This window comes from Panthera uncia, chromosome F2, assembly GCF_023721935.1.
Source record: "Panthera uncia isolate 11264 chromosome F2, Puncia_PCG_1.0, whole genome shotgun sequence".
NCBI classification, from domain to species: Eukaryota; Metazoa; Chordata; class Mammalia; order Carnivora; family Felidae; genus Panthera; species Panthera uncia.
In genome coordinates this window covers 9561930-9582858 of record NC_064812.1, presented here as the reverse complement: position 1 = coordinate 9582858, position 20929 = coordinate 9561930, and the positions used below count along the sequence as shown (strand labels likewise).

Genomic DNA, 20929 nt, shown 5'->3' with positions numbered 1-20929 from the left:
ACTCGGGCTCAAGCAGCTTCTCTCTGCCCTCAGGATCAAGTTTAGATTCCTTTGCTGGTCACCTGTGATTGGTGGACTGGATGCCCGGAGTAGGAAGCTGCACCTGCCACTATGGCCTCTGCAGGAATGAGACGGAAGGCAAGCAGGGGTCAGCTTTCAGGGCCCTGCAGCTCATGGTCAGGTTTTGGACTTTATTCTCCTTGTCACGGTCATCCATTGGAAGGTTTTATGCAGGGAAACGAGCCAGAAGAACCCAGGTCTCTTGAATTTCTGTAAATCTGTACCACAATCTGGCGATAGGGGTGAGGGGATATGTGAGGCTGGGTTCTGACATTGGTTGCAGGTCCCATGACAGGTGGGTGGGAGGGTGGGATGGGGACCGAGAGGGCCACTTGGCTGTGACCGGGTCGCACTAGAATCCCTGAAACCAAAGGCCTGTGGCAGAAACGGGCTTCAGAGCAGAGCCCAGCTCAGGGGTGAGGCTCGGGGTCCCTCTACTCTCCCTCCCAACCAGGAATCCGACAGCAATTCTGCATTCCTTCCACACGCATAAACTCCCGGCTCAGGACAGCAGCGTCTACCCCCTGGAGAAGCACAGTCTGTTTCAGTAGCCCAGGCAGTGAAGAGATCACGGGCTTTGGGGGCTTCTTGACGTGGCAGACATCGGCCAAAATGCCCCAAGCTTCTGAGCCCCAGCTGCGCCCCCCTGTGAGAGGAGCCTGGTGACCCGACCACTCAGCCTGTCGCCGGGAGGGGACCGTGAGCCACGCTGTCGGACTCGCCTTGGGGCATCTGTCCAAGATGCTTTATTAGGCCAGCACCATGGAAATGGCTGGAGGCGGGTATAGGACCCGAGCTCCCAGAGCCCTCCACTGATTTTTTTTAATGTTTATTTATTTTTGAGAGAGAGGGAGTGTGAACAGAGGAGGGGCAGAGAGAGGGGGGAGGACAGAACACCAGACACAGCCCCTGTGCTGTCAGCGCAGAGCCCAACGTGGGCTCAAACTCATGCCCTGTGAGATCATGACCTGAGCCGAAGGCAGATGCTCAACCAAGTGAAGTCACCCAGACATCCGCCCTCCACGGATTTTAACGCCTCTTAACATTTGGGATCCTCTGGCCTGCTTCCTAGGCTGCCTGGGAGGGCTGGTTGAAGTACGAACTCAGAGACCTTGGATGGACTGGATATCTAGTGATTATTAACTTCTCTCTCTTCCTTTTTACAGGTGCTGGCTGTGGGCAACGCTTTTCATTTCCCCCCCCCCCCCCCCCGAGGCCTTTAATTTAATCTACCACCTCTAAGAACACAAAACGACATCTCTGGGTCATTGGAGGATTCCTCCTGCTGCTTCTTCCGCCTGACTGTTCCCAGCATCTAGAACGGTCTGTGGGTGTACAGGCCATGGCCAGGCGGGGGAAGCATCCAGAACTGTGAGCGAGGCCCACTGCTCGGGCTTTCCACTTCCTCAGACCCCAGCCCTGCTCAAACAATGATCGAACCTTCTCTTCTCAGCCCCTCCACACTGTCCAGTTGGTAACCACCGGTGGCACACTGGGGCTATCTGGGAAGCTTTAAAATTACTGATGTTGGGGGGCCCTGGGTGGCTCAGTCAGTTAAGCATCCAACTTCAGCTCAGGTCATGATGTCACGGTTTGTGAGTTCGAGCCCTGCATCAGGTTCTCTGCTATCAATGCAGAGCCCGGAACCTGCTTCAGATCCTCTCTCTCCCTCTCCCTCTGCCCCTCGCACTCTCTCTTTCTCTCTCTCAAAAATAAATACACATTAAAAAAGTACTGATCCCTGGACTCCACTCTTGGCATTTCTGATCAAATAGCCTGGGGTGTGGCCCGTGAACTGGGGGAGTTTTTTGAGCTCCCAGGTGATTCGAATGTGTGGCGCAGTCTGGGAACCAAGCCCTGTTCTCCGAGAAACTACGGAGCCCACAGGCCCAAATACAGACCCACGGCGGGGACGGTCAGTCACACCCTGAGCGTTCAGATAGGTGGTCACTTGCCTGAAGAACGGAAAAGAGACGACCGATTCATAGAACCTCCACGTTGCCACAAGATCAATCCTGTTTGGGTTGGTAGCATAATACCTCCAGGCAGCCTGAGGAGGAGAAGGGAGGGGCTGGAATGACCAGACAGCACTGAAACACTCACACAGAATCCCACAGGATTAAAACATTTGTGAAGCCCCTGACTCTTAAGAGTTTAAATATGCAATTGAGGTAATATCCAGAGAAGCCAGGCTTCCTGGCTTTTTGTAGCTCCTTGGGGAAGAAAACCTTCCCTGACCCACCATCTTGGAGGCATAACTGGGGCCATCGGGGTGTGGAGAAATGCGAAGGAAGGAGAGGAGGGGGCTGGGCATAGAATCCCCAGAAGGAGCAGGGTTTACTCTGGCTGCAAGGCTCCCTGAGCCTTCTCAGACAGGTAGGAGGGTGCACACTATCTTTGTGCCACTTTGGGTGCAAGAGACGGCCTGGGAGATGAGGTTTTGATTCGAATATACTAGAACTTCAGGAATACCATGATGGTTTGGGGCTTGGGGGGTAACGGAACAGACCCTTAGAGACTGGGACTGGCCTGGACTCTTCACTACGTAGAATAACATCGTGTACCATCTGGTGTCAGACCCACAGACCTGCAGAGACCATCCGTACACGAGGGTACACCGTAACACAGGTTCATGGTAGGCACACGTTCGGTCTCACGTAGCTGTAGTCGGGGGACTTCACCCTCCTCTTCTCTGTGCTCCCAACAACCCACAACACCATGAAGCAGAATCTCCCTCTGAGGTTTAAGCGGGAACACGTCTACCCTTCTCCCCACCTCTCACTATTCTCCCCACATCCAGCCCACGGGGCAGGAGTGATGGATCTGACAGGCGTCCAACATCCACTGGTGCATGATGGTCTACTGGGCAGGACAAATGGCCCGCTGTCCCATACTGGGCACACGTAAGGCAACTCTTTCTGTCTTGGCTTACGGGTTCTCCCTCACTGGCAGATGTGAGGGGCCACATTTCCTTGTAGCTGATGAGCTAAGTCCTTGGACTCTAGGTCTGTTCTTCCCTGTGGGTCCCTAGGTCAGGAGAGGGGTGGGAAGTAGGAGGAGGAGAAGCCTAGTATGGACCCAGAGTCAAATTTTCCAATACGGTTAGTAAAACAGCTGATGCCTTGGTCCCTCTCAGAGTCCCATGTCTCTTTCTCGCTTGTCTTCAAACGTGGATGGGAGAACGTTGGGACTGTCACGTTGGTGCCACACAGACAAGACGCCCATAGCCGCCCACAAGCAAGCACGGTCCTGGGCTCTGTCCCCAGTCCCAGGCACGCCCACTGCAGTGCAAGCACACACAGCCCCCCGGCCCCCACACAGATGCATGAGCTCAGTCCCGACCCGGCTTATCCCCAGGAGGACAGACCTGAATGAGTTCAGCGGCCGGCTTCCTTCTTTTCTCAAAGTGCTTCTGCCGGTGCTGCTCCTGTACCTTGAGTGCCAGCCCCGACCCCAGGATGCCCTGGAGGGAGAAGTCAGGCCCGGGTCAGCCCCGCTGGCCTCTCTGGGGGCCCCACCCCCACTCCCAGGGCCACAGAGACCCCCTTCTTCTCTGCCAGGGAGTAGGTTTTGGGTTAAGTGGAATCTCGGTGTCAGGAAGGCCTGGCTTCAGTTCCCGACTCTGCCGCTTTCTAGTGGTGAGATCCCTGGGCAAGTCACTTATCTACTGCACCTTGGCGTCCTGTACCGGGAAGTGGGCTAATAGTACCTTCCTCATAATTTTGTTACGGAAAAAGTGAAATCATGTATAGGAGCTGTTTAGTAAGAAGAAGTATGACACAGAACAGATGTCCAGTAAATGTTGAGTGGAATTTAAAAATATTTTAGCCGCTTGGGGCGCCTGGGGGGCTTGGTCAGTTAAGCATCTGCCTTTGGCTCAGGTCATGACCTCATGGTTTGTGGATTAGAGCCCCGAAATGGGCTCTGAGCCAATAGCAGGGAGCCTGCTTTGGATTCTCTGTCTCCCTCTCTTTCTGCCCCTCCCCCCGTTGTGCTCACTCGTTCTCTCTCTCTCTCTCTCTCCAAAATAAGTAAATGTTAAAGAAATAATAAAAATATTTTAGTGCTGGAATTGTCCCTTAAGACTTCTACCGGAAGTTCCCAGAATTGTGACCTGTTTTGGTGTCCAGGTCGGCCTCACACGTGGATTACATGGATAGAAGCCACGCCCTTTTCAAGTTAGAGGAGACCCTGTGGCAGCCCCACAGCCCCCAACCTATTCTAGATGAGGAGACTGAGATTCATGAAGGTCATATGCCCAAGGTCAGAGAGCTTAGGAGAAACAGACAAGGTGGGGCTACCACGGAGGACGAGTATCGCTAAAGAGGAAGGCTGGGAGATGAACCGGGGTGCGGGGTGGGGGGGTGAGGAAGGGCGATTTTTCCCTAAGAAGTTTCTTTCCAGCCTCACGATTAAGAGACAGAACCCACAACCCAAGAGCCTTGTGACTGTGGAAACTTGACTGACCTAATTGAGCCTCAGTTTTCTCATCTGGAAAATGGCGACAGACACCGCACCAAACTCACGATGTTGTCATGAAGATTAAAAGACATGATGTAGGTAAAGCATTTGGCACGATTCCAGCACAGGGTAAGTCCGACAAGTGCTTTCTAGGACTGTTGCTACTGTTACGCTCATGGGCGCCGGGCTTTGGTGGGTTATTCTATCACGGGTCAAGACTCACTCTGGCGGGAAATGAATTGTTTTTACAGAAGCCAGGACACGAAATGACAGGATAAGGGAAGGGAGCTCACATTGACGAAGGACCTGCCACGTGCAAGGCGCTGGGGAAAACGTGGGTGGGAGATATAATCTCAGCCCCCAGGGAGCTCACAGTCTGCTGTCGGGGGCGGGGGGGAGGCAGCATGGGGTCAGAGATGCCTTTGCAGAGTCAGGCCCAGAGAAGGGAGGGACTCACTGAGCTTAGAGAAGGCAGCCTGGGGACTGGACTTGGAACAGCCCGGCGTGTGGACTTGAGGGGGTCTCAGGGGCTAGCGTCCGCCTGGGAGGTTCAGCTGGGGCCGGGTGGGCGGCGGAGGGGGTCCCGCGTGTCACTCTAGGGTAAACATCTAAGGTACTTACCGCTGGAAGGGCAAAAAAGGAGACGCCGATTAAGGAAAAGGTGGCTGCAATCAGGCGGCCCTCCCATGTTTTGGGCGTCTTGTCTCCGTAGCCAATGGTGGCCAGTGTGATCTGAAGAGAGAACAAGTCAGACATGAGCCTTCGTGGGGAGAGGGAAGTCAGCTGAGCTCCACCTGTCGGCCTTTTGTACTGCCTGGGGATGTTTCCCCCACGGGAGACAAGGTACCAAGTGCCAAGTAAGTACGTGGGAGCCTGGAGACCACACCTGTTTCTAAGTTACGGATTTCCTACCTATAGTCGATCAGCCAACAAACATTTCAAATAGTTGCAAACGCGTGCATGTACATTCCTGGCATATTTACCTATGTGTGATTTTGGGTATGGCCATGTTTCCCAATGTATGCGTGCCTATGAGTGCGTTTATACATATCGTGTATGTGTGCACTTGTCTGTGCCGATGGGTGTTGTATAGTCCTGGGTGTGTTTACAAGTGTAGTTGACTGTGCACACATACTTACGAATGTGGAGAACGGGAAAGCAGAGCGGTTAAGCGTGTGGCCTCTGGAGGCCGACTGCCTGAGTTTAAATCCCAGGTTCCACCACTAACTGGCTCAGGGATCTGTCTTGGCTTCATTACATACTTAACCGCTTCATGCCTCAATTTCCCCATTTTATTTTAATTTCTTTTTAATCTTTGTTTTTGAGAGGAAGAGGAGGGGCAGAGAGAGAGAGACACACACAGAATCCATCGCAGGCTCCGGGCTCTGAACGGTCAGCACGGAGCCCGACATGAGGCTTGAATCCACAAACTGCGAGCTCATGACCTGAGCCAAAGTGGTTTGACCTGAGCCGACGCTTAACCAACTGAGCCACCCAGTCGCCCCCTCAGTTTCCCCACTTAAAAAAAGGAACTCAGGGGCGCCTGGGTGGCTCAGTCGGTTAAGCGTCCGACTTCGGCTCAGGTCACGATCTCGCGGTATGTGAGTCTGAGCCCCGCGTCGGGCTCTGGGCTGACGGCTCAGAGCCTGGAGCCTGTTTCAGATCCTGTGTCTCCCTCTCTCTCTGACCCTCCCCCGTTCATGCTCTGTCTCTCTCTGTCTCAAAAATAAATAAACGTTAAAAAAAAAAATTAAAAAAAAAGGGACTCAAAATAGAAATTGTGTTTAAAATATGTTAATACAAGGAAGGACTTTAGAGCAATGCTCTGGAGCAAAGTAAGCCTTCGGAAACTGCTAGCGTTCGTAACACGTGTCCCTGGTGGGTACGGGGCTGTGGGTCTCCAGGTGCGTTTGAAGGTCTGAGTGCACGTGTGTGCACCTGCCACTGCGGCTGTTTGCACATGCACGACTCAGCTGATAACAGTCTACAACTAATGAAGCAAGGTCCCTGGGTGATGATGGGCGCTGACTATTCCCATCACTTGTAAGCGTTAAGGAAAAGCCCATTCCAAGTGCATGCACCTGTGCGTGCACGCGGCTGCCACCTAGGAGAACACCCATGCCGCGCCCTCCACACCTCTGTCTCTAACAGTCAGTCCCCATGGGGGGCCTTCAAGATGGTGACTCACCAGGCCCCACCAGAGGGCATCTGCATAGGTCTCGAATTCCTCCTTCATCTCTTCTCCCTGTGCATCCACCTCGGGCACGTCTTTCTCAACCAGGTAGACAAGAAACGAAGAAAGGATGAGCGTCAGGAACCCAATGTACCAGGCGGTGATGAGCTCCTGGGAGAGCAAGCAGTGGACAAGGGAGGTGGTCACTGAGAAGTCTCTGGACGCATGCTGGAGGCAGATACCCTGGAGGTGGAGTCCGGGCTTACGAACATTGTGACTGTGGGCGGGTTATGTACCTCCCTGAGCCTCACCTCCCGTCACCATGAAAGGGGATCAGTAATACGGTCATTCTTTCCTTTTTCTTTCTTTCTGTTTTTAAATTTGAGTATAGTTGACACATTGCATTCGTTTCAGGTGTGCAACATAGTGATTCCGCAAGGTTACACATTGTGTTATGCTCGCCCCCAGTGTAGCTATCATCTGTCCCGCTATAGCTCTATTACAATGTCATCGGCCATATTCCTTATGCTGTCTTTTATTCCTGTGACTTATTCATTCCCTCACTGGAAGCCTGTATCTTCCACTCCCCTTGACCCATTTTGTCCAACCCTCTACCTCCTTCCCTCTGGCAACCATCAGTTTGTTCTCTGTATTTTTTTAAATGTTTATTTATTTATTTTTGAGAGAAAGAGACAGAAAGAGAGAGAGAGAACGCACGTGTGTGAGCAGGGGAGGGGCAGGGTGGGGAGGGGGAGAGAGAGAATCCCAAGCAGGCTCCGAGCCACCAGTGCAGAACCCGATGCGGGGCTTGAACCCACAGACGGTGAGATCATGATCTAAGCCAAAATCAAGAGTCAGATGCTTAACTGACTGAGCCACTCAGGAGCCTCTCTTCTCTGTATTTAAAGGTCTGATTCTGGTTTTTGCTTAACTCATTTGTTAGTTGTTATTTTATTTATTTGTTAGAATTTAAAAAAATTAAATTTTAGTTGACATATGGTGCAATATTGGTTTGAGGAGTAGAATTCAGTGATTCATTACTTCCATACAACACCCAGTGCTCATCCCAACAAGTGCCCTCCTTAATCCCCATCACCCATCTAGCCCATCTCCCACCCACCTCCCTCCATCAACCCTCAGTTTGTTCTCTATCATTAAGAGTCTCTTATGGTTTGTTTCCTTCTCTTCTCTACCCCCCCTCCCATACGTTCATCTGTTTTGTTTCTTAAATTCCACACAAGTGAAATCATACGGTATTTGTCTTTCTCTGACTTATTTCGCTTAGTGGAATACATTCTAGTTCCGTCCATGTTGTTCCAAATGGCAAGATTTCATTCTTTTTTGATGGCTCAGTAATAGTCCGTTGTATATATATACCACATCTTCTTTATCCACTCATCAGTCGATGGACATTTGGGCTCTCTTCGTTGTCTTTTTTAGATTCCACTTACGAGTGGAATTGTATGGTAGTTGTCTTTCTGCTGACTTGTTTCACTTAGCATGATATCCATTAGGTCCATCCATGTTCTCACAAATGGCAGGATCTCGTCCTTTTTTATGGCTAATATTCCATTGTGTATATACACCATATTTTCCTCATCCCTTTGTCTATTGATAGATACTTAGGTTGCTTCCATGTCTTGGCTATTATAAATAATGCTGCAATAAACATAAAAGTGCATATATCTTTTTGAATTAGTGTTTTTGTTGTCTTTGGGTAAATACCCAATAGTGGAATTATTCGGTCATAGGATATTTCTGGTTTCAATTTTTTTGAGGATCCTTCCTACTGTTTTCCACAGCAGCTGCACCAAGTTGCATTCCCACCAACAGTGCACGAGGGTTCCCTTTTCTCCACATCCTCGCCAACACTTGTTGTTTCTTGTCTTTGTGGTAATAATATGGTCCTTCCTTCCATCATTAACAGAAGGAGTGTATAGCTCTAGGAGGAGAGGAAGAGTTCTGTCTTCAGGGATCCTCAATATCACAGCTCCCGAGACTTCACAGGGAGGTAGGGAGGCAGGAAAACCTGACAGCTGCCTCTGAGACAAGGCCCAGGACTCAGGAGACTTGATTCCGGGCAGAACTTCTCAGATCCAAGATAAAGCTCGGCGCTACTGGGAAATCAACAGCAGGGGTCGCTAGCGTGGCATAGGGAACCCAGCCCTGCCACTGATTTCCTGTGTGATCCTGGCAAATTATCCCCCTCCCCAGCTTTCGTTTCTTTATTTTCGAAATGGAAGTACCAGATCACAGTTCCTCAAAGTGACACGTGTACTCCTCATGGAAGGAAGACAGGCAGTTTTTATGTTAAAGAGTCACGTACTGATTTAAACTATATTAAAAATTAGCATAAATTAAAATGACCATAAAACCCATTATCTCGTGGATATTATCACATGATAGACTAGGACGTAGGAGTGAATGCACAAAAGTGAGTCGATTAAGAGAAAAATGCTAAGAAACAGTAAGGACGGTGCAGGGATATGGCAAAGATCCGCCACTCACCGAAGTTTCGAATACCCTGACCCAGAGGATCCCTAAGCCTCTTTCGATTTCTCTCATTCTATTCCGATTTCAAAGGTCAGCACGGTAGGTTGGGCAGAAGAAAGTCAAGGTTATTGGCAAACACAGTCTGAAGATTAGATCTGACGCCCCTGCTACGTCTTCCTGGGGAGCAAAGTGGGTCATATCCATATGCCCCATCTCTCTGACCTTCTGGGTCAGATCTCGCTGAGAGGGGTGCTTCGTGCCGCTGTTCACACTGGTCTCACTGCCCACACTGCCCTTCCCCATGAAGAGGAGTGGGTCATCTTGAGATTCCCGTCACCTCCATGATGCAAGTTTCCCGAACATTCACTTGCTCAAGGAGACGGAGCTCATCTGTAGTTCCCTTATGCTTTCACTACGTCCCAAGTAGACTTCTCCAAATCTGTAACACTTATCCTGCTCACTGCTTACGTATGGCTTCCCCCACAGCATCACGTGCACAGTGCCCTTTGGTGAGTTCACTTTACAGCCCAGAGAGGTTTCAGTGGTGCAGGCAACCCAGCCAGCCGGCCATTCCCTTTGGTGACTGTCGGCCCTGCCGGGCAAGTTCAAGAAGAGAAAGGTGAACTGGATGGTCCTTCCCCAGTGACTGTCTGGGCACGAGCTTCTCGCCTCGTTGAGCGCGGCTCTCATGTTCCTATGTGTTGTCATACCCTCCCGCCCCCAAGTGCGAGTCAGAAGTTTCATCTGGTGCTTAGCTGGGGAAACTGCGGTCTGTTCATCAGCGCACAGGAAAATTGGTTTTGTTGGATTATTAAGAAGTAGCATAATGGGCACTGAAAATGAGTGAAAATGTGTCCCAGTTCTGTGCTTTGCAGTCATTCAGAAGGCTCTTCAAGGTAATTCTGACTTTCCACGATTTTTTGCTGGTCACGGCCTGTGGCTGCCCCCCCCCCCCCCCCCCTGTCCACAGACCCCTGCCCTGAGCCACCCTGCGATCAGACTGGGACTGGGGGACTAGGGTGGAGCCCATGTGGGGGGAATGCCGGCAGCAGCTTCCTGCCTGTTCCCGAAGTCCACTGCGCAGGGGGCTCCAGGCTCACGTCAGACCCCACGTGAGTGAGAAGGCAGCGGCATTTTTGCGCCAAGTCGCAGAAACTCCGGGCTTCTTTGTCCCGGCAGCACAGCCTGGCGTAGCCTGACCTTGAAATCCTCACCCCGTGCAACACGGGCCTCCACTCTGTGTTGCCGAAACCCAGAGGAGCGAGTCGTGGGACCCGGCCCGGAGGACAGAGGTTTTGAATGAGTGGATGAAGAGAAGAATTGACAAGTGCTCCTTCACCAGGCTTAGAGTGGGGAGTAAGGTTAATAAATGGGGAAGCGGGGCTGGAATCCTGGCATGTGCTCACTTCCTAAACGTACCGCCTGACCCGGAAGTGAATGGCGGCCCAGCAGCCATGCTGCGGCCTAGGAGCAGCACAATGCTAAGAGCGGGGACGTGTCGGGGGCCGAATGGCACGTAGGGCTTGACAAGCAGTTTCTTTTTCTGCCTTTGGTCTCCCGCCACGGAGATGTCATTTTGTCTTGAAGTTCGGCCCACCTGACCTCGGGTGTGGGGTCTGGCGGTGGCGTGGATCTGTCTCTTCCCGGGAACTCCATGGGAAATATGCAACAGTCTTCTATTGGAATCTGAGGGAACACAGGACAGGAATCGAAACCAGCCATTTTCAGCCCTGATGTCTGCCGGAGCCGTGAATCAGCTCAGCTCCATGGCTACAAGGTTAGGAATTGCTAACGTGTCCCCTGCCAAGAGAGTAAACGGTCAGGTGGAGGACAGAAATCTCGAAAGAAAGCTCAGACCTCACCGAGTCTGGGGTCAGCGGGAACAGAGACAGAATAAAGCATGTATGGCTTCATGAGGTGAAGGGCTCCAGGTGTTTCTACCTTTGTATTTCATTTTATTTCCATATTTATTTGTATTGTTTGTGAAGAAAAGCATATTTGGAATAATAAATGAGCACCTACTATTATCCAGGCGCTGAAATGTATCTTTTCTCGCGCGAGCAGCTAGGATTCTCATTTCAACTGCTGAGGAAGCTCAAAAAAACAGCATGTTCTAAATCTTTTCACCGTTTGAGGTGAGTGCATTATCATCCTCGTTTTATACTTAAAAAAATTATTTATTTATCTATTTTAAAGCTTATTTATTTTGAGAGAGAGAATGAAAGAGAATGTGAGTGGGGGAAGCACAGACTGGGGGGGGGGAGGGAGAGACGGAGAGACAGAGAGAGAGAGAGAGAGAGAGAGAGAGAGAGAGAGAGAGAGAAAGAAGACCAAGCAGGCTCTGCCCTGTCAACATGGAGCCTGATGTGGGGCTTGATCTCATAACCTATGAGATCATGACCTGAGCCGAAATCAAGAGCCAGACGCTTAGTCAACTGAGCTACCCAGGTGCCCCCTTCTTCTTCTTCTTCTTTTAAAAATTTATTTATTTATTTTGAGAGAGAGAGTGACGTAGGGGCAGAGAGAGAGAGGAAGAGAATCTCAACCAGGCTCTGCTTGGTGCAGAGCCCAAAGTGGGGCTCAAACCCACGAACTGTGAGATCATGACCTGAGCTGAAATCAATACTCAGAAGCTTAGCTGACTGAGCCACCCAGGTACCCCCTTTTTATTTAAGTAAGCTCCACACCCAGCACACAGCCCAACATAGAGTCCAACAGGGAGCCCGAAGCTGGGGGAGGAGAGGGGGGCTTGAACTCACAACCCCGAGATCAAGGCCTGAGCTGAGATCAAGAGCCAGCCGCTCAAGGCACTGAGCCCCCGAGGCGCCCCATCCTCATTTTAAAAAGCAGGAACCAAGACCCAGGAGGTTACAGAAAATCCCCAGTCACGCCAACAGAGTTGGGACTCCCCCCAGTCTGTGGGCGCCCTGAACCTTTCCCTCCCATCCCCTGCTGCCTTGCGCTGGCTCATTTCACCCCCTCGACGACCGCGACCGCGAGGCAGAGCTATCCTCATCTTCCCTCTAGAAATGAGGAACCCGAGGCTCAGGGAGAGTTGAGCGCCTCGGCCACAGGGTGGAGCGGGAGAGGGCTTGAACCCGGATGTGCCTGCTTTTGCTGCTGTTGCACCCCTGCTTGTGCCTCTCTTCCTCCTCCTCCTCCTCCCCCTCATCACCGGTGGTGGCACGCGACCGCCCTCGGGGGACACCGCGCGGGAGGGGAAGCCCCGCAAGGCACCACCGGTGGGCGAGAGGCCCACGCGGTCTGGCGGCTTCTCCGCGCCACTTACTTTGCTGTGGGCGCAGATGGCGGAGCCCAGGAGCTTCCACGTGCCGCCCCTGCGGTCCATGCGGAGCATGCGCAGGATCTGCAGGAAGCGCAGGCTGCGCAGCGAGGTGGCCAGCACATTGCCCTGGTTTCCCACGGCAACCACCGGCACGGAGGCGATCAGCACGAAGATGTCTGGCAGCGGGGACAGAGGGGGGGTGGGGGGCGGGGGGGAGAAGGAAAAGAAGGTCAGGCCAAGGCAGTGGAGCCGTCGCAGCCACTGGCTGCCTGCAGCCCCACACGTGCCGGGCATCGCTGGGCGAAACCGTGACACCAGTCGCACGTGGTAGGCAGGCTTAGTCTCCTGTGGCAGATGGAGAAAAGGGAAGTGAGCGCGCGCGCCTTCCCAAGCCGAGTGGGGGACTGGGGGCAGGACTGTCAGAGCCTTTACTCTCGATCCCAGGGAAGCGGTTCCCCAAGGGCACCCCCCTCCCCCACCCCGGCCCCCAGAGGAGGGGTCGGGGCTGCCCCGGTTGTGGAGGTGAAGCCTGAAGCTCAGACGCTGTTGAAGGCAGGTTTCCCCTAAAAGCGGCACCAAATCCAGGCCTTGGCCGTGGGTGACGTGTGGGGAGATAATCTCCCAGGAGGCACAAGGGAGGGGAGAGGGGAGAGGGAGCCAGGGAAGGAGAAAGGCAAGGTGAGATGGGTGTGAGCAGGCTCTGTTCTGCAGGCGGAACACCTCCCAAGGTTGTCGCCCTGGAACATGGGAGCTGGGTCTTCGGCCTGGGGGCTCCTGCCCCCTGCTGGTGGACGGTCACCCCTGGGGTGGTGAATGTCCCCACACTTCTGAGCTGTGCCACCTGGTGGTCTCCCTCGGCTTCAGGGAAGGCCCTGGCGTAGACTGTGCTAAAACATGAGGTCCACCCATGAATTGCGATGCTGGTGACTGAGAGCAGAGAGGCAGAGGAGACTGGGGGCGAGGGAGGCAATACCCATGCCGACCATCTCCCTACCCCACTGCAGAGGCCAGCAGGTAAAAAGGACCCCATAGCCAAGTCAATTTGGGGGAAAAAATCCATTAAGAAGGTTTTGCTGCTTTAGGACTTCCAGGAACCATCAAAATGCGAGTATGCACGGTGGCTCTCAGTTAAACAAATGAAGTACAGTCTTTCCCCAAAGATTTCGACCATGGGACTGTTGTTTTGCAAGAGCATCGGGTTCTAAGGAACACACTGGAAGCAATGTTTATCCGCTGGGTAAAGTCCAAGCTCCTGAAAACCCTGTGGCCTGGCCCTTAGGAGCCTTCCAGAAGCAGGTGCGGTTTGCTGAGCACACAGCGCTCTCTCACACCTCCATACCTTTGTCTGTGTTGGTCTCTTGGCTCGGAACAGGTCCCTCAATTCACACCTGGCTACGTTTGCCATATCAAAGTGTTGCCTAAAATGCGCTTAACTTTTGGGAAAAACTTGGGTGTCAAACATCTGGATGCCAATATGTCTGTATCCTTGGCTAGGCTTCTCAGTTTATCTGTGTGAAGTTATCCACTTACAATGTGTGTAGAAAGCAAAACACAACAGAACCTGGATGCGTGGCAAATGTGTCAGGCCTACGATGCGCAGAGCGAATGGAACATTCTGGCCCGGTTGGATCCATTCACACCCGAAATGGCAGGGTCTGAAGCTGCCTCGAATATGGAAGCCGTGATGTTCACTGACGGGACACCCGCTCTCATGTCCAACACGTAGAGAAAAGCAACATTACCCACAAGAGCCATGTTATGGGAGAAGTCGAGATGAGGAGAGCAGAAAACAGAGGCACCCCAGAAAGGAAGCCAGCAAGGATGGGGATGCTGGGCGTGGGGGGGCTCGGCTCTCCAGGGGAGGCTGGCAGCTGCAGTGTCATTAGGACCTCGGTCAAATCAGCCCCTCTTAGAATCGTGGAGAGACTCCTCCACGGGGAATGCGCTTGTCCTGGAAGGGTCCAGCCTCCACACAACACTAGGATGTTCTCCAACTGGGTAGGAACCTCTGAGTTTGGGCACAAGGTCACTTCCCCTACCTCCTGCCAACACACACACACACGTACACACACACACACACACGACTTCTGGTCAGCACTTACATAGATCTCTCCAAAGAAGAAAAAGAAGTCAGCTTAACACTTTGCAAAAGACTTGAAAGGAAGGTTAAAAAAAAAAAAAAAAAAGAAGGGAAGGCAAGCTGGGGTTGCTATGGTCTGAATGTCTGTGTCCTCCCCAAATTCATATGCTGAGATCCTGTCCCCCAGTGAGACGGTCTTAGGAGGTGGGGCCCCTGGGCGGTGATGAGGTTATGAGGGTGGAACCCTCGTAAGTGGGATTAGTGCCCTGATAAAAGAGCTTCCTGAGAGCTCCCCACCCTTTCCACGGTGTGAGGACACAGCACGGAGACCAAGAAGGAGTGGACAGTCTGGGACCCAGAAGAGGGACTCGCCCAGAGCCCGGCACCCTGATCTTGGACTTCGGCCTCCAGGACCATGAGAAAGACATGTCTCTTGTTCATAAGCCCCCAGTCTGGGGCGTTGTTCTAGCTGCCTGAATGGACAAAGACAGGGGCAGACAGGGGAGGAGGCCAGAGAAAGAAAGGTTAAAAAAAGTACGAAAAAAAAATCAGTAACCGCAAAGTTCTCCAAAGTCGTGTGCACGAGCGTACGCACACACGCGTACACCCACGTGCCCTCTCCTTGCATTAAAAGTTCCGAGTCAGAAACGAAACCCTCAGGGATGCAACCTCAGCAGCAGACGGGCAGAAGAAAGAGCAGTTTCAGTCATGGTCAGGGCGGTGCCACCAGCTGTGGCCGCCAGGCAGCTCACCCTTGGCTGTGTGGACAGAAGTGTGGCACCTAGGACCGAAGAGGGGTCCAGCTCCTCTTCCCTGGGCTGGCCATCCATACCCAAAGGGCTGTGTTCAGTCCTGGGGGCTGCTTTTTAAAAGGGCGGTGAGCATGCTCGGAGAAGAGGTGATGACTCCAAGAACACGTCATACCAGGTGTAGCTGGAGCCACGAAGCACATTTTTCCACTGCTGGAGTGGAGACGAGGAACAGAATGACGGAACTCAATTATCTGAAGACGGTCCGAAGACTTAAGGTGGCATAAATACCTTGTAAGGTGGTGAGCGCCCCGGGACTGGAGGTATGCAAGTAGGTGACCACTTGAAGGCTGCTGTAAAGGGGGCGGGAGCATCCGGCGGGGTGGCACGTTGGACTCAGTGCCTTTGGAGGGCCTTCCGAGTCCTGGCGTTCTGTGACCTAGGAATTTGAGACTCCTCCTCCTCCCCGTCCCTGTCGCTATATGATTTTAGTAGGATCTCCAGTTGGGAACATATGGGTCCATGCTGCACCAACAGGGGTAAACGAAAGTGACCACCTTCTCCGCTGTCAAAACGCCTGCACCCAGAGGGAAAGGTGTCAGTGACATCTCCCCAAAGCAACTTTTGGGTCAAGGCCCAGCAACATGGTAGGGAGGGAGGGCACAGGTGTTAGATTCTTCCAGACTTGGGTGTCAGGATGGAATCTGCTGCTTACTACCTGTTGTGACTGGAAAATGACTCAGCACCGCGAACCTCGGCTTCCCCCTCTGTAAAATGGGCATAACGTGGACCTACAGAAGGAGTTCTCAACTGGCAGTGGCGTCACCCCTCCCCCGCCCACCAAAGCCAGTCTGGAAGGCTGCGGGCAGTTTGGGTTGTCACAGTGACTGGGGGCTACCGAGTTTCGCGACTGGGGATGCTCAACGTCCTATAATGAGCTGCTCCTTCACAGCCCCAATGCCAAGAGCGGCCCCCACCCCGACCCATTGAGAATCCCTGCCCTGTTGAGCCGTTAGGGCAAGCCGCGGAGGAAGGAATTCGGCATCCGGACACTGGAGCAGCTCTTCCCCATCGAGGTAGGGTCGGAGGCTCTGCTGGCTTCCAGAATACCACGTGATTTCCCAGGAGAACAGCGGCTGCTTAAAATTCCCTCGGGGAAATGGTGCACCCAAAGCAGGGGACCAGGGCCACATGTGACTGGGGGGGGGGGGTCAGGGCTTACCCAGCATGCACAGGGGCTTCCTGGCAAACTTCAGTCTTCCTCGCCAGCCTTTGTATCGGCAGCAACATCCGGCAGCCCAGATTCTCAAAGCAAACTCGGCTCCAAAGACGAAAATAGCAAATGTTTCCTGCGTTAAGAACATATGGACAGACACTGATCGACCAGGACCCAGTTGTCTGGAAGGAGCGATTTCTGTTCCCAGGCTCTGAAGAACGGGATTTCTGTTGTGGCCATTTTGGTGGTGGACGGGGGAGGAGAGCACGTTATCACCGCCATTCGGTTTGGGACAGCTCCCGTGTCCACTCTCACGTGCTAACTGTCCCTGACATCAGCCTCGCAAAGTGATCACTTGCTTTCCTCTCTCTGCTTTGGTTCCAACGGATCATTTTTTTCAAAGTCTCTTTTCCAGCTCCTTAAGTGCAGTTAAATTGAAGAGAGAAGTATCAGTCTACTAATCTCACCCAGTGCCTGGCCCCTGGCATTGCTAATCATGGCCAACGGTTACTAAGCGCGGCTCCTGGGCCAGGCACCGCCTCAAGTGTTTTCTAACATTATCCTCATTTTACGTTTTGAGAAACCAAGGAGTAAACACATTTCTCCAGACTAGAAAGTGGCCAAGAAGGACTCCTGGACTGGCACTGAGGCTCAGAGCCCACGGGCATAAGCATCATGCTGTGCTCTCTCCCTGGACCCAGGGCCTCCTCCTTCCTTCCCGCCTCCCTTGTCGATCAGACACAGACACCTTTGCCCCCCTCTCTTTGGTGACCTCCTGGGACCCTTGGGGGGTTGTCGCTCTGTGATAATCCCCGAAACTTAGCTCCTGGAGCTAGATGGCTTCCCAGGATGCACCTGCTAAGGTCTCAGCGTGAGACGGTGTGGACTAAAATCACCTGAGAAGGAATTTGCTGAATCTGGTGTCACGAATGACATGCTCAGTGCAAGGCGAAGGTTCTGCCATTTTGTGGACCTTAACTGGGGGGCTGGCATCCCTTTCCTGTGCAGATGGTGAACACGGAGAGAAAATAGGCAGAGGGCCCGGGGGGGAGGGGGGGAGGACGTGGAGACTTTAATGCACAAATGGGATTTGGTACTTGGCCTTGAAGGGAGTCAGAGATCCTCAGGGTTCAAGGAGAAAAAGCAGAGGCAGGTTGTAAAACAGAGCGTGTGTTTGTGTTAGCTTTCAGAGGGTTAGGAAGCTACAGTTTGTAATACAACTAATGTTTGGTTTTTGCTATGACCTTGTTTGTGCCCTCTCATCTCTAGCATAACAAATGTCATTCCCCTCCGCCTGTACCCTTGGCAGACCTGACCAACTGACCCCGGCATTGCTTTCTCTTGGGCCTGGACTTGGTCGCAGGCTCCAGGAAGCCAACACCAGCGGTGCCCCAGGGAAGCCCCCTTGCCCTTCACTGTGAAAGTCCGACCAGAGGCGTCTGCCCCGGAACAGCACCATGGCAGGTGCGCGATCTCACCAGTAATAGCAGCCAGTCTCCCGAAACAGTCTCGTACTCCCTGAACGTGGTCAGCACGGCCAGAATCAAGCATCCCAGGACAATCAGGAACCTGGAGGGGAGGAAGGAGGAAACCTCTAGTCCTGGCTTGCTCCAGAGGAAGGTGTCAGACAGGATGAAGCCATGACTTCCCTCAGACGTTGGCATGCGCTTTCTGTTATCCCCCTTAACCTCACAGCAAACCTGGGTGGCAGGTAGGAATTATCATTCAGTGAAAGAAAACAGATCTGAGAAAGTGTAAGCGGTGTGCCCAGCTCTACTTTACCAGCTGGTTAGTGGAACCAGTTGCGGGGGGGGCCAGACCAAGTCACCACAAAGCTTTGGCAAAGCAACAGGAATATAAATGAATCAATAATGTCTCTTGAACATATAGGACAATGGTTTTCAAATATATGAAACATTCTCAGTATAAACAAGTGACAAATTCGTTTCAAAGATTGATAAATTCAGCAAGGGCCTCCGTGATCATGTCTTAGTATTATTCTTTTCACAGACACTAGTTACTAGAGGAAACAACCTCTCTCATTTGGGGACCTTCAGAATTGTTTTTGAAATTACAAAGTGTTCTTCCTAATGGAAAAAAGAGGAGCCACCCCAGTGCATGATGCAGAATGCTGGTCCTGGAAAAGTCACAGAGAGGTCATCTTGTTCGTGTGCCTGCCTCAGGCAGGAGCACACTGCAAATAATCCTTTGAAATGATCATCTACATGAATTCGGTGGTGGGGGAGGGTGGGGAGAGGGAGAGTGTGTGTGCGTGTGTGTGTGCATGCTTCATTGTTTCAGCAAAGAAAAATGGCTCTCCCTCCCCCTTGGTGGAGACTCTCTGGCTCAGTGCTCAGCACCAGGTTCCTTAGGGTCCATGGGTGAGGCTTGGTCCTTCCACTCTATTCCACTCTCCTGGGTTCCCATCCACGCTTTGGTGGCTTGCTTGTGTATGTGGGTACCCACTTGTGCATTCATTCACTCATTCATTCATTCATTGATTCATTCAATATTTATATGGTAGTCACTGGGGACACAGAGCTAGGCTTCATAGGCTTATGATGAATAAGCTGGATCTGTCCTCCTGAGCCCACAGTCCAGCCAATCAGAAAGCCGTCTCATGCCACGATGGAAAGGACCACGACGTTGGGAGGTTTGGAGACGTCTGCTCCTGGCCTTGGCTGGGGACCCGAGTCCTGGCTCTGACCCTTGGTGGCCCGGATCACATTTTCTGATCAATAAGCCTGGTGATCGGCAGATCTGAATCGGTATTTCCAAGCTTTCCAGGAACCTAAACAAGATTTTCAACTCCGTCCCGCGTTTGGTCGTTTTATTTCAAACTTACGGTTCTCGACCTATGCCTGGAATCTGCCTACCCTGAATCCCAAATCTTCTCCGGTGGTGATGACGACGGTAACAACATCAGCCCCCACACCACCTGTTAGTGATCACCTGCCACTGGCCACTGTCAGCGGCCTTCCTCACAGCCACCTCCCAAGGTACACATGAACTCCCACTTGAGAGATGAAGAAACTCATCAGAAGGATTCATTACCATCTGGATAATCGTGTTGCCAGTAAAATGACCACAGAGTTTGGAGTTCAAAGACACAGGTTCAAAGGGAAGCTCTGCACTTTCTCTGTGATCTTGAGTAGCTCATTGACCTGGGGAACCTCGGTGATCACATTCAGAGGATGGGAACAACAGATCAGCCTAGAGATCCTGCTGCTGTGAGGGCCACAGGAGACAGTGGATGGGGAGTTATCTGCTCAACTGTACAGCATCACGCAAATGAAGCCCGGTGTTCTCCCGTTCACGCGCTCGTCACTGGCCGGTTCCCCAGCAGGCCCTGGGGCACGTGGTCTCGGATGATGCTGCAAATCCACACTCTGGCTCTCTCAAGGCTTTATTTGCTTCATTCACAGGCTCTGGAGATAAGCCCTAGGTTAGAATCCCCTTCCTCCTTTATGTGGTGTCATCTTAGGCAAGTTACACAACTTCTCAGCGTCTTGGTTTCCTCATCGATAAAATGAACCCAGTAAAGGTGCTCACGTCCCCAACTCTTCAATGAGATAATCCGCGTCAGGTGCCTGGAAGAGTGTCTTCATTAACTGTTAGCTATTATTTTTATGGTGATTTAACATCAATGTATCGAGTGCCTCTTCTGTCCCAGGCACAGCACTGGTTTTAAAGATACAAACATGCATAAAACCTAGCCCTCCTTTTCAAGGACCTCCCAGTGCAGTGGGAAAACAGAGGACAAACAGTTATAGAGGTTATGATCTGGGTGTCCACCACATGCTTCGGGAGCACAAGACCGAAAGCATCCAAGAGGCGGTGGCCAAGGGGTTGGGAGTATATCTGAGGCTTAGCTAGAGTTGCCTGCATGTCCCAGTTTATCCAGGACATTGCCTATTTTAGGTGTGTCGACCCGGACCATGCCCCCCCGAGGCATCAGGAACAACATGGGCATGTGCAGAGTGCAAATGTTCATGGACACAGAACCCAGTGCAATCTTCTCCTTGAGCAAGAGATGTGGGCCTTTGGTGATCTGACCTTGCTGTCCTCGTAGCCTTTTCTTTAGCTGCTTCCCCACTCCCAGGCTAGCTATCCTGAATGAGAGCATTTCCTCAAACTCCCTCAGTGTGTGTGTGCCGGTCTCGATGCTCTTCTTCTGTGCCCATCCCCCCCCCCCCAGCACCCTTTCATGCCCCTGCCGACGTCTTGGTAGCACCAGTCACGCCTTGCCTCTGGAGGCTTCTATGTCTTCAGCTGCTCTCTGCATGTTCCCCTGTGTGGCCTCTCCCCTGGGGTCCCGGAGCACCCTACTGCATTTCTATCCCAGGACTGAGCATAAGCCATTATCATTTTGCAATCATTTGTTTTCATTGTATATGAAATAAAACGTATT

The 20929-nt window shown here is 52.3% G+C and overlaps 1 protein-coding gene across 1 annotated transcript in view; it reads right to left on the bottom strand.

The window, feature by feature from the left end:
- KCNQ3 (potassium voltage-gated channel subfamily Q member 3) overlaps positions 1–18223 on the bottom strand; it is a 49870-nt gene extending 31647 nt beyond the window's left edge. The window contains exons 1-7 of the mRNA XM_049632900.1: positions 17997–18223; positions 16525–16651; positions 12477–12649; positions 6710–6865; positions 5143–5253; positions 3428–3523; positions 2016–2110 (exon numbers count right to left, since the gene is read on the bottom strand). Of these exons, the coding sequence (XP_049488857.1) occupies positions 2016–2110; positions 3428–3523; positions 5143–5253; positions 6710–6865; positions 12477–12649; positions 16525–16651; positions 17997–18182 (944 nt within the window). The 5' untranslated portion in view covers positions 18183–18223. The remainder of the gene's footprint in view (positions 1–2015; positions 2111–3427; positions 3524–5142; positions 5254–6709; positions 6866–12476; positions 12650–16524; positions 16652–17996) is intronic.
- Between the last annotated feature and the right edge of the window lie 2706 nt (positions 18224–20929).